The sequence below is a fragment of the Schistocerca nitens genome, chromosome 4, assembly GCF_023898315.1.
Source record: "Schistocerca nitens isolate TAMUIC-IGC-003100 chromosome 4, iqSchNite1.1, whole genome shotgun sequence".
Lineage (NCBI taxonomy): Eukaryota > Metazoa > Arthropoda > Insecta > Orthoptera > Acrididae > Schistocerca > Schistocerca nitens.
The window spans coordinates 945,747,479-945,760,411 of NC_064617.1; the positions used below are offsets into that span (position 1 = coordinate 945,747,479).

Genomic DNA, 12,933 nt, shown 5'->3' on the forward strand with positions numbered 1-12,933 from the left:
CCAGAAACTCTTCTACCTTTTCTTGTCCACGAGGCCATATGATGAAGGTATCGTCGATGTAGCAGAATAAAAACTAGGCTTTGCAGGAGTCGATACCCTCTAAATGCTCCACAAAGAGCTACAACTGGAGATAATGTGATCTCCATAGCGACGCCGACCGCTTCGTTGATACATTCTCCACCATGTAAGAAATACGATGATGTCAGTGTCATACATAGGAAAAGATATCCACTACTGTACAAATACACTACTGATGACAAACAGGTGGAGACAGCGTCTGCCGTAAAATATCTATGCGTAACTATCCAGAGCGCCCTTAAGTGGACTGACCTTATGAAGCAGATAGTGGGAAAAGCAGATACCAGACTCAGATTCATCGGAAGAATCTTAACGAAATGTAACTAATCCACGGAAGAAGTGGCTTATAAGGCGTTTGTTCGCCCGATTCTTGAGTGTTGTTCGTCTATCTGGGATCCCTATCAGGTATAACTGATAGAGGAGATAGAGAAGATCCAACGAAGAACGGCGTGTTTCGTCACGGGATCGTTTAGCTGGCGAGAGAGCGTTACGGAGATGCTAAACAAACTTCCGCGGCAGACGTTACAAGAGAGACTTTGTGCATCATGGAGAGATTTTTTCAGGGGGAATCGGACAACATATTACTTTCCCCCCCTCCCTCCCCCCCCACATACATCTCGCGTATTGACCACGCGGAGAAAATTCGAGATATTAAAGCCAATACAGAGGCTTACCGACAATCATTCTTCCCACGTACTATTCGCGAGTGGAACAAGGTCGGAGGGATCAGTTGTTGTTGTTGTTGTGGTCTTCAGTCCAGAGACTGGTTTGATGCAGCTCTCCATGCTACTCTATCCTGTGGAAGGTTCTTCATCTCCCAGTACCTACTGTAACCTACATCCTTCTGAATCTGTTTAATGTATTCATCTCCTGCCCTCCAATACTAGTGATCCCCTGATACCTCCGAATGTGCACTACCAAGTGATCCCTTCTTCTAGTCAAGTTGTGCCACAAATTCTTCTTCTCTCCAATTCTATTCAGTACCTTCTCATTAGTTATGTGATCTACCCATCTAATCTCCAGCATTCTTCTGTAGCACCACATTTCGAAAGCTTCTATTCTCTTCTTGTCTAAACTATTTATCGTCCGCGTTTCACTTCCATACATGGCTACACTCCATACAAATACTTTCAGAACGACATCCTGACACTTATAGCTTGGCTCTGACCACTATGTGACTTAACTTGTGAGGTCATCAGTCGCCTAGAACTTAGAACTAATTAAACCTAACTAACCTAAGGACATCACACACATCCATGCCCGAGGCAGGATTCGAACCTGCGACCGTAGCGGTCGCTCGATTCCAGACTGTAGCGCCTAGAACCGCACGGCCACTCCGGGCGGCCCTGACACTTAAAGTACCCTCCTCCACATACCATTAGGTGGCTTGCGGAATACGTTGTGGATGTAGATGTGGACGTTATGCATCTTGGTGTCGATTATGGTACGGGAGTTCCTACGCTCTGCTTTACTTAAGGTTCAAATGGCTCTGAGCACTATGGGACTTAACTTCTGAGGTCATTAGTCCCCTAGAACTTAGAACTAGTTAAACCTAACTAACCTAAGGACATCACACACAGCCACGTCCGAGGCAGGGTTCGAACCTGCAACCGTAGCGGTCTCGCGGTTCCAGACTGCAGCGCCTAGAACTGCACGGCCACTTCGGCCGGCTTTACTTAAGGACGAATTCTCTTACTGTCAGAACTTTCCCATACTCTAGGTCCAGGTGTGTTGAACTTCTGTCTTTTCGGAGCCGCGCGGGGTAGCCAAACGGTCTTGGGCGTCTTGTCACGGTCCTCGTCGGAGGTTCGAGTCCTCTCTCGGGCATGGGTGTGTGTGTTGTCCTTAGTGTAAGTTAGTTTAAGTTAGATTAGGTAGTGTGTAAGCTTAGGGATCGATGAGCTAAGCAGTTTGGCCCCATAAGATCTCACCTCATATTTAATTTTTCTGTCATTGAGGAAGGTATAACTTGTCTAATAGTTATTATTAAAATTAGTCTTGATCACAAATTTATTTATTCTGGTAACCGGTTTTGACCAGTGGTCATCTTCAGACCAAAATGCTGTATGTGCAGGAGCCTCCTTCTGGTGGTCAATCACTGATCACTGTCTGCCCCCCACGATGTATTCAAAAGTGCATAACCTGTCTCTCTAACGGCACAAACAGGTACAACAGTGAATGCAATTCTATATCGACATCGCATAGTGGTATGCACTGTGGCACTAACGCCAAGACAGGTCACGTTCATCCCTTATTTTATCGAACGTATCCACTGATAGACACTGTCTGAGAGTTCCACAAAAAGGAAACGTTTTTCGCAACTTACGCAAATTCTTCCGAGTGCCTGCCTGCCCGTCTGACATTTACAGCTGCAGCTTTACGGATCACCGATAGCTTCCCGGTAGAGCCACGCCCTCGTCTTGCAGGAGGAAGTAGTGCAAGGTTACGACACGATCAGCGGCGCTGTGCAAATGCCGGTGCGGTGCGGTGCGGCGTTGTTCTCGTGCGTTCGTGCGGCTCGCGGCTCGCCCAACCTGTTTGCGAGTCAACCACCCGCGCTCCGTGCTCGGTCGGCCGCCGAGCACTTTCACCGCAGAGCAGAATGCGGCACACCTGGGAGCGGCGTATTTACATCGGCGACCTTGCAACGCCGAAATTGACCGCTGTTATTGAGAAACCTCGCTCGCTACTAGCTCACCTAGACCACTAGGCGTAATGTTTTTAGATCAATGCTGTGCGTCAACGACTGTGTGCACACGTGCCTTGCTCTAACGGGATCCATCAAGTTCATAGATAGGAGCTGGCGACTCATTCTCGAATACGGAGTCTACATCTACATCTGCAGATTACTCTGCAATTCACATTTAAGTGCTTGGCAGAGGGTTCATTGAACCACAATCATACCATCTCTCTACCATTCCACTCCCGAACAGCGCGCGGGAAAAACGAACACCTAAACCTTTCTGTTCGAGCTCTGATTTCTCGTATTTTATTTTGATGATCATTTCTACCTATGTAGGTTGGACTCAACAAAATATTTTCGCATTCGGAAGAGAAAGCCGGTGACTGAAATTTCGTAAATAGATCTCGCTGCGACGAAAAACATCTTTGCTTTAATGACCTCCATCCCAACTCGCGTGTCATATCTGCCACACTCTCTTCCCTATTACGTGATAATAAAAGACGAGCTGCCCTTTTTTGCACCCTTTAGATGTCCTCCGTCAATCCCACCTGGTAAGGATCCCACACCGCGCAGCAATATTCTAACAGTGGACGAACGAGTGTAGTGTAAACTGTCTCTTTAGTGGACTTGTTGCATCTTCTAAGTGTCTTGCCAATGAAACGCAACCTTTGGCTCGCCTTCCCCACAATATTATCTATGTGGTCTTTGCAACTGAAGTTGTTCGTAATTTTAACACCCAGGTACTTAGCTGAATTGACAGCCTTGAGAATTGTACTATTTATCGAGTAATCGAATTCCAACGGATTTCTTTTGGAACTCATGTGGATCACCTCACACTTTTCGTTATTTAGCGTCAACTGCCACCTGCCACACCATACAGCAATCTTTTCTAAATCGCTTTGCAACTGATACTGGTCTTCGGATGACCTTACTAGACGGTAAATAACAGCATCATCTGCGAACAACCTAAGAGAACTGCTCAGATTGTCACCCAGGTCATTTATATAGATCAGGGACAGCATTGGTCCCAGGACGCTTTCCTGGGGAACACCTGATATCACTTCAGTTTTACTCGATGATTTGCCGTTTATTACTACGAACTGCGACCTTCCTGACAGGAAATCACGAATCCAGTCGCACAACTGGGACGATACCCCATAGGCCCGTAGCTTGATTTGAAGTCACTTGTGAGGAATGTTGTCAAAAGCATTCCGGAAATCTAGAAATACGGAATCAACTTGAGATCCCCTGTCGATAGCGGCCATTACTTCGTGCGAATAAAGAGCTAGCTGCGTTGCACAAGAACGATGTTTTCTGAAACCATGCTGATTACGTATCAATAGATCGTTCCTTTCGAGGTGATTCATAATGTTTGAATACAGTATATGCTTCAAAACCCTACTGCAAACCGACGTCAATGATATATGTCTGTAGTTCGACGGATTACTCCTACTACCCTTCTCAAACACTGGTGCGACCTGCGCAATTTTCCAATCTGTAGGTACAGATCTATCGGTGAGCGAGCGGTTGTATATGATTGCTAAGTAGGGAGCTATTGTATCAGCGTAATCTGAAAGGAACCTAATCGGTATACAATCTGGACCTAAAGAATTGCCCGCATCAAGCGATTTTAGTTGCTTCGCAACCCCTAAGGTATCTACTTCTAAGAAACTCATGCTAGCAGCTGTTCGTGTTTCAAATTCTGGAAGTTTGAGTGAAGTTCCCGTAAATCTTATTAGGAGGAAGTATGGTCGGTATCATAACTACATTTAGATTTTCCCCAGTTATCTCAATTAACTTTAGGTGGGCGTGTTGCTAGAGTGAATTCTTACCTCCTCCTTGCCTTCTTAAGACCGAATATTTAAAAATTGTTGAGGCTATCTTGACCTTTTGTTGAGCACTACCTGTTGTCTACTGTGTCGGGATACAGAAACACAACACGCAATATGTCAGCGAGATAACTTTCCCTCAATGATGGCCTCGCCATTGACTTCGTGAATGGTGTACTGTTGTGGAAAATACGACACAGCATAATTGGCCTGCATCCAAAAGTTGCAACCTCAAATTTCGAAGATAAAACCAGCTATTGTCGTCTGGTAGAATGAAAAATAACAATGATGAAATACAATGGTGAAATACAGTCGTGACACACGAAACCTACAACTATGATGCATCGTCTTTTTACGGTCTCCTGAAGCGTTGTGAGCCAGAATCTCGTGAGCTGGCGCCAATATTAGAACGAAATAGAACTCTGAGATGGTTCCTCGGTATAATAATACCCGTCAAAATCATCGAAACTTTGTGACAATGAAATTTAGGTAGTTGTTGAAATCCCAGTGCTTGACCTTAGTTTAATCTTTCGTCGAAGAATAGAGTGTTCCGTGAGGAAACAATTACTTTTGAGTGACACTAATGTGCATTCGCGGAAAAGTTATGAGAAATAAATATTTTTCATAAACTGAATATTTCTATGATAAATTCATCCATTTGTCCCGAAACTCCCTGTATTCGTACCAGGAGTATGTAGCAGAACTTACACTGTGTTACATGTGTTACAAGCAAGAAGTTTTATACATACGTCTCTGTGAAACAACAAGCACTGGAAAATATTTTATAATCTTATTTCATGTTTTAATAATTAAGTACATTTTCTTTTACTCCTGAGAATCCATGAATAAACTTTTCTACGAGCGTTTTTGCCGACATAATAGACAATATACTTCTACGACAACATATAGATTCCTGATTTTAACAGAATAAAGGATGACAGCCAGAAACAGTTGCCTTTGGCATAATTATTTTATTATTCTCCATGGCATGATGTAATTTTAGAAGTTTTACTTCTGATGAAGGTATGTTTATATGTACCGAAACCGTGGTCAAGAGTTTTAATAAAAAAATTCTATCCTGCAACTGTTTCTGGCTGTCATCCTTTATTCTGAAGAATTTTAACAGTTGCTGCTGCAGCCATGTTTAAAATCCTGATTTTAATATAATTTCGTTGTTCAGTTTGTAAACAAAATTTTGTAAAGTTTGTGATGCTTATTACTGCGTTGAATATATATATATATATATATATATATATATATATATATATATATATATATATATATATATATATATATATATAAGCGGTAATGTTAGGTGACTCACCCTATATATATATATAGGGTGAGTATATATATATATATATATAAGCGGTAATGTTAGGTGACTCACCCTATATATATATATATATATATATATATATATATATATATATATATATATATATATATATATATTCAACGCAGTAATAAGTATGGTTAGTGATTGGATGGAGCTGAGGTCGTATTGGAATGGTAGAAGCGTATCCGTAACTAAGACCCACGTTCAAATGCAAAAAGAAGTACGTTTTGTATAAGAAACCCGGAAATGAAATTAGGAAGCAATGGAACACCGCGGAATCAAACAGTTTTGCGTAAATGGATGGCTCTGATACAAATTGTGTTTTATATTATTCAGGCATTGACTCCCGGACACACAGACGGCAAAAAGCTGAGAAGAAAATCTATATAAATAGATCCTGTGAGCCATGATGTGTGCATCCTCATCTGAAAAACAAAGTCGCTGTGAATAATTAAATGTTTAATCAAGTTAATGAAGGCCATATGTAATCGTATTCATGTGCCCCAGTATATTGTAGTTAGTACCAGTTTCATTTAGACAGCATAGGAGTCAATAATTTAAAAACCCTCCAACTTGGATACCGAATCTCAAGGGCAGGTAAAGACAAAGGAACAGGTGGAGAAAGGGCGTAACGTTTGGGTGTATCGTCTTGTCGATTGTATGGACATCCCAGACGGGGCGCTTAGTTAATTGGACCAGATTTGAAGGAAGGATGTCGCCCATTAGCACACGTCTGAATTGATCATTTTTCTTCTCACATATTTCATTCTAAGGTAGTGAAAAGTTTTCAGTCTTTCGTAGAATACAGATCTCTTCAGCCAAATATAGCAGTAGTGTACGAATGGGGCAAATTCCGGCAATCGACAGATAAACCAGGCTGAACCTTCCGAACAGCTTGGCTGGATATTGAGGATTGCAAATACTCCAATTTATTTCTAGGATACCATTCCCCATCGTTTCGTGTGGGAGTGTTCGTGTGTGTGTGTGTGTGTGTGTGTGTGTGTGTGTGTGAGAGAGAGAGAGAGAGAGAGAGAGAGAGACAGACAGACAGACAGACAGAGGGTGGGTGGGTGGGTGAGTCGGTCAGTGGGTGGAGACTTTGCTTCCAAATGACCTGCAGAGTCCTCAGATCAAACATAAAATAGACTGCGCTCTTCCACAACATGAGTGTAATTGTCTTATCCAGTGTGCCACCAGACTTAATAACCATGTAATTACTGTTTCAAAATATTGAAAACTGAGGAGAATTGTACACTGAATGTCTCTGTTGAAGAGTTAGATAGCAGAAGGGCACGGTTGAATTAGTTCTGGGAGTTGAAAAGAAAACTGAAATAGTGAAGGGAATTTCCAAGGACCTTCGGAGACTGCAGTGAAAGCAAATGAAGAACAAGTGGATATAATTTGCATACACGGGATTTATTCATAAATTAAGAATAAAAGTAATACATGAAAAAAAGTGTCTGATGTAGCACATTTGTCTCATTATGAAGCTCGTCGAATAGATAAGTGTTGGTGTGGGTGATGCGACAGTTCAGCCCAGCAAAGCAGCCTTAGCTTGCAGGTGGGCGGCTGCAGCCAGAGCACCGGGCGCAACGAGGGCTGCCGCAGGGGCGTGGCCGGCCAGCACGGTGGCGGCCGGCGTCCTTCCCGCGACGAGTGCGGGGGCGGCGTAGGCGGGGGCGGCCACGGCAGCAGGGGCGGCGAGCACAGTGGCAGCCGGCGTCCTACCTGCTACAATGGCTGGAGCGGCAAGGGCGGGGGCGGCCACAGCGGGGGCGGCGACCACACTGGGGGCGGCAGCGACGACTGGGACGGCGGCTGCTGCAGCAGCGGCGGCAGAGGCTGCGGCGGCGGCGTCGGCTGCGGCGTCGGCGGCGTTGACCACGGCGTCGCGGACGCGAGTCTCTGCCACGGCGGTCAGGTGGGCGATCCTATTCACGACCACTTCTGGCGTGTCCAGCGGGATGCCGCCGGGCCCGATGACGATGTTGGCGGTCCCACCGGGCGGAACGCGAACGACTGCCGGTGCTGAGGCCACCACAGCAGGGGCGGCGGGAACCGCAACGCCGTGGGCGACGCCGCCCAGCCCCAGGTACCCGGGTTTAGCAGCGCACAGTGCCGCCAGTGAGCTCAGAAACACCTGCGGCCAGTCAAAGTCTCACGTTAAGTCTGGCCAAGTCTTCGAGTTGCACTGACATACAGGAGCAAACAGTAGCATCCTATGCTACTTGTCTGAATTTCGTAGAACGATGATCCATGTTCAGTAGGAATATAGTGGGTCATTTACTGTCTCAGCCTCTCGGCGCAACGTTTAGTTCTAATTATGAGCAACTTAATACGAAATTTAAATGTGTGGTTACAATGACCATTAACAGCTACACCTTGGAGTGCCCCTGTGGAAGCTCAGAGAACCTGTTCAACAGCCTTTTCCTTCGCAGACGACACAGACGGAACGTCTAAGTGAGATGTTCCAGTACAGTGAACGGAAAGAAGGAATTGATAGAATTACCAATAGAGTTAGAGGTAATGGAACTTATTCTCGTTATCAGTATTATGATGTTGAGCGAACGTAATGAAGACTCATAAGACTAAAAGATTCATCCACCGACTGCTGTTTGGATAAGCTTGCACTAGACAGCAAAATCTTTTCCTTACATATCTACTACCGCTACCCAAGTAATTAAGGATATAACAAGAGCAATGCACAAAGAAATATGTACAGAGTCATTCTGGAGCGAAGGTGCGATATGTTAAAGTCGCCGAGAGCGGTAATGACTTTTGACCGCGCAGCTCAGAATGAATGCTGCTATTCAAATCGCAGAAACTACTTTACGTTCCTGCACATTGGCAACGCCCCAGACCGGCTCACCTGAATCTGAACATGTCTCAAGAACAAGGCGCCTTCTAGGTATTTAGCTATTATGAGAAAACTCACAGAACACTCAAATCACCAGAGATATCAGTCAATTGTGGTTTGGTGCACTTGAAACACAATGGAACGGAAGTTTACACAGTACGGAACACGTAAACAGACTGAGCACTGATTCACTAGCTCAGTAGCTGTCTCCTGTGCATCCCCGACCCAGAGGCCATAAACGTTGCTGCGGACTGTAGCCGAGGAATAGATAGTAAACTCGGATTCGACAAGGAGGGGGGCCGGCCGCTGTGGGAGAGCGGTTCTAGGCGCTACAGTCCGAAACCGCGCTGCTGCTACGGTCGCAGGTTCGAATCCTGCCTCGAGCATGAACGTGTGTGATGTCCTTAGGTTAGTTAGGTTTAAGTAGTTCTAACTCTAGGGGACTGATGACATCAGGTGTTAAGTCCCTTAGAGCTTAGACCCATTTGAATATTTGAACCAAGGAAGAGGAAGAAAACTGACTGTGAACCAGGGAGCCTGTCAGTTATTTAAATATGCCAAGAAGTATTTAAAACTATATGATAATTACCTGCTTCTCGAGCATCATCAACATTTCCATTAACTTTAGAGCTTTTAAATGAAACACCAAGTTTACTGTTACCAGTCACCGTTTCATTTATTTCCACGACGCGTTTCGAAGGTTTAAACCTCCATCATCGGGTGTATTTACATTAGATAGTAATACATTTGTGTGTGTGTTGTGTTACGATTTTTGGAGGAACGTGTGGCACTGCCTAGTGGAGAAACAAGACACTATTTCAGAATATGGTTTAGGATTACTTTTGACAAAAAATTAAACTGATATCTAATGGTAAACATTAAATAAGTAAACTATAGTACCTCCAGTGGTCACAGGTTCCTTTTGCTGTCGTAACATACTGCAGCCGCAGTGGTCCGCAACCCCACGACGACTACCGCAGTCCACTTCACCCTTCCGCCGCCCCACACCGAACCCAGGTAAACAGCAATACTTTCTTTGCCTTAGGAAAACGAGTTACCGTATGGAACACCTACAAAATCTCAAACCCAAAAATTGAAATTTTTCCAGCTCCACGAAAGCTGCTCCAATCGTAAATGATAATACGAAGTGAAAAGTGAAGAATCTGTTTAATGCTGCATTAGTCTTCAATACTTTTATGGCCGCGCAGTGCGTAGTGTTCTAATCAGATCCTTTATTCCACCAGTGCTTCTGATACATGATACACTATGGTGTCATAATTTATGGGTTACCTCCTAATAGCATATAGGATCTCCTTTTGCCCAGCGTAAAGCAGGAACTCGACGTAGCGTGGACTCAAAAAGTCGTCGAAAGTTCCCTACAGAAAGAAAGAGTCATGCTGCCTGTATAGGCGTCCATAATTGCGAAAGTGTTACCGGTTCATAATTTTGCGCATGAACTGACATCTCGATTATGTCCCATAAATGTTAAATGAGATCAATGTCGGGTGAGCTGGCTGCTCAAGTCGTTGGCTCGAATTGCGCTGAATATTCTTCAAACTATTATGAACAATTGTGGCCTGGTGACATGGCGCAGTGTCAACCATAACAATCCCGCCGTTGAAGTCCACGAATGGCCGCAAGTAGTCTCCAAATAGGAGAATTTAATCATTTCCAGTCAATGATCGGTCCATTTGGACAAGAGGACCGAGTCTACATGTAAACAAAGCTCACTCCACGTAGATCCACCATCAACCTGCACAGTGCCTTGTTGACAACATGGGTCAATGACTTCGTGGAGTCTGCGCCACACTCGAAACCTACCATCAGCTCTTACCAACTGAAGTCGGGATTCATCTGACGAGGCCACGGTTTTCAAGACGTCTACGGTCCACCCTCTATGGTTACGAGCCAGCAGAGGCGCTGCTGGTGACACTGTGTTGTCAGCAAGGCACTCGCGTCGGTTGTACTCTTTGTGTGGCAGACACAGCCTGGACCCCACTACAAAGTCCTTCGGCGCTGGTGCCGCCACAGTGCAGTAGGCGGGAACTTACCAGGACCTGCATCGCCGCCATGGCAGTGTGTGTGCTCGCGTGCGTGGGTGCAGACAGTGAACTGAGACTACCACTTGTTCTTCCGGCGGCCTATATATACATGCAGGTAGGCGGCCTTCCAGTACCGTCGTTGTTGCACCTGTGACCTATTCCCAGCGTGACATATCTCGATCTACAAAAGGGCACAGGTGTCAAGCTGGGTAAAATTAAGTCGACCACCAGTTTTCTCGACAGGATATCCTTTGAGAAGAGAACGAAATTTCTGTTAAACAATTTGTGCGCGATCTTCCAGTTGCCAAACTATAAACGGTTCGAACATATATATATATATATATATATATATATATATATATATATATATATATATATATAGTCCAGAAAATTAAAGAGGTCAATGCCAATGCCATGATCCACAACACTTCTAGGACAAAGGAACGTTAGATATTATCTGTGTTTCGGCTGAAAATCACACGTACAGACAGCTCCTGATACTGAAATCTTTGCCTAATATATCATTTGTTGATGATCTCTTTGCAAAGACGAAATTATATAAACATGTGAAATGTGACTTGAGAATATCGATGGTATAATGGTCGCAGGAACTTCGACTTGATAAAGAACTGTTTTCTTCAAACGCTGTCTTATCCACTGAATAACTGATACATAACGTAAGTAGTTCAGTTCCTTCAACCCATCTTTAGTGTATACCAGATATCACTTTCGATTCTACCGGCGTCTCACCATAAAATGTAAATGTTTCGTTCTGTCTACTATGAAGACCCCACTCTCGTCTTTCGCGGTCCAGTCGCATGAATGTGACCACCGCCTATGTCAGACGTAAACGTCCAGTATCCACTCATAGGCGGCCGATCGCTGAGCTGACACTGGAGGGTATGTTAAGCATATGGCGGGGAGCGAGAACGGGGAGAAGGGAGAGGGTTAACATTGGAAACAGTGCACTCGTTGTCGTATTGTGAAGATGGAGTCATTTATCTTCCGTGCAAAAGAGAGTGATCATTGGCTTCAGACCAAGGGTGGAAGCATTTCCTAAATGGCTTAGTTTATAAACGGTTTGCCTACCACCGAGGTTAAAGTATACCGTGGCAAATGGCGGTAACCAAAACCGGCGCCGAGGTAAGTGTGGTGGACCAAGAGCCGCAGATGACAGACAATAGATGAACGACTGCTGCGGAGACGTGTGTGGGCGAATACACTTGCATTGGTTGAGTCGCTGACGGGCCAAATGAACAGAGGGTGCCAACAGTGTCACCTCAACGACCGTTCAGTGAAAATTGCTGCCGATGGATCTCAGCAGCAGATGCTTGGTCCATGTCACCAAGGTGTCGGCTGTTCATTGATGTCGAAGACTGGAATTTGCACACCGATACCCCAACTGGACGTCCACAGAGTGGTAACAGGTGGCCTTTTCAGGCGAATCGCGGGTTATGTTCCATCGGATAGGTGGCCGTTTGCTTTTATGAGATCTGAAGCAAACTCCCTACAGCAAACGTCGGGAGGGTCCAGACCAGAGAACATTCCCTGAGTCATTTCCTCGTCATGGAAGGCACAATGGATCAATACAAGTATGCATGTATACTTGGGGACCACGTCCACCGCTACACGCAGTTTGTTTTTCCTCGGCACGGTGGCATCTGCCAGCAGGACAATGCAGCGCGTCACACAACTCACAGAGAACATGCGTGGTTCGATGACTGCCAGGGCGAGTTTGTGGTATTCTCCTGACCATCAAAAACCCCCAATTTAAATCATGTACAGAACGTTTGGAACCATCTCATTGGAGCTGTTCGTACCATGGGTCATCAACCGAGAAATCTAAAGCAGCTGGGCACAGCACTGGAACCAGTACGGCTGGATATCGCTGCTAGTACCTTCCAGAACTTCATCGACTCCCTTCCAGCGTGTCTCGAAGCGGTCCGCCCTGGAGGAGGTAGTTATTCTGGCTTCCGATAGGTGGCCGCATTAATGTAGCTGGGCAGGTTACTCTTGTTTGATTGTTCATCACTGCGTTTCTTGTTTTGTAAGCAGTTTTTCAGAGCAGTTTCATAAACCAAGTACTTTTCTAGGAAAGAGTGAGA

The 12,933-nt window shown here is 45.0% G+C and overlaps 1 protein-coding gene across 1 annotated transcript; it reads right to left on the minus strand.

The window, feature by feature from the left end:
* Positions 1-7,324: 7,324 nt before the first annotated feature.
* Positions 7,325-10,893, minus strand: LOC126252824 (cuticle protein 63-like). Its single transcript, XM_049953767.1, has 2 exons — positions 10,838-10,893; positions 7,325-8,069 (listed from the first exon to the last, which is right to left on the minus strand). The coding sequence occupies exons 1-2, from the start codon at positions 10,856-10,858 to the stop codon at positions 7,461-7,463; spliced, it is 630 nt and encodes a 209-aa protein (XP_049809724.1). The 5' UTR covers positions 10,859-10,893; the 3' UTR covers positions 7,325-7,460.
* Between the last annotated feature and the right edge of the window lie 2,040 nt (positions 10,894-12,933).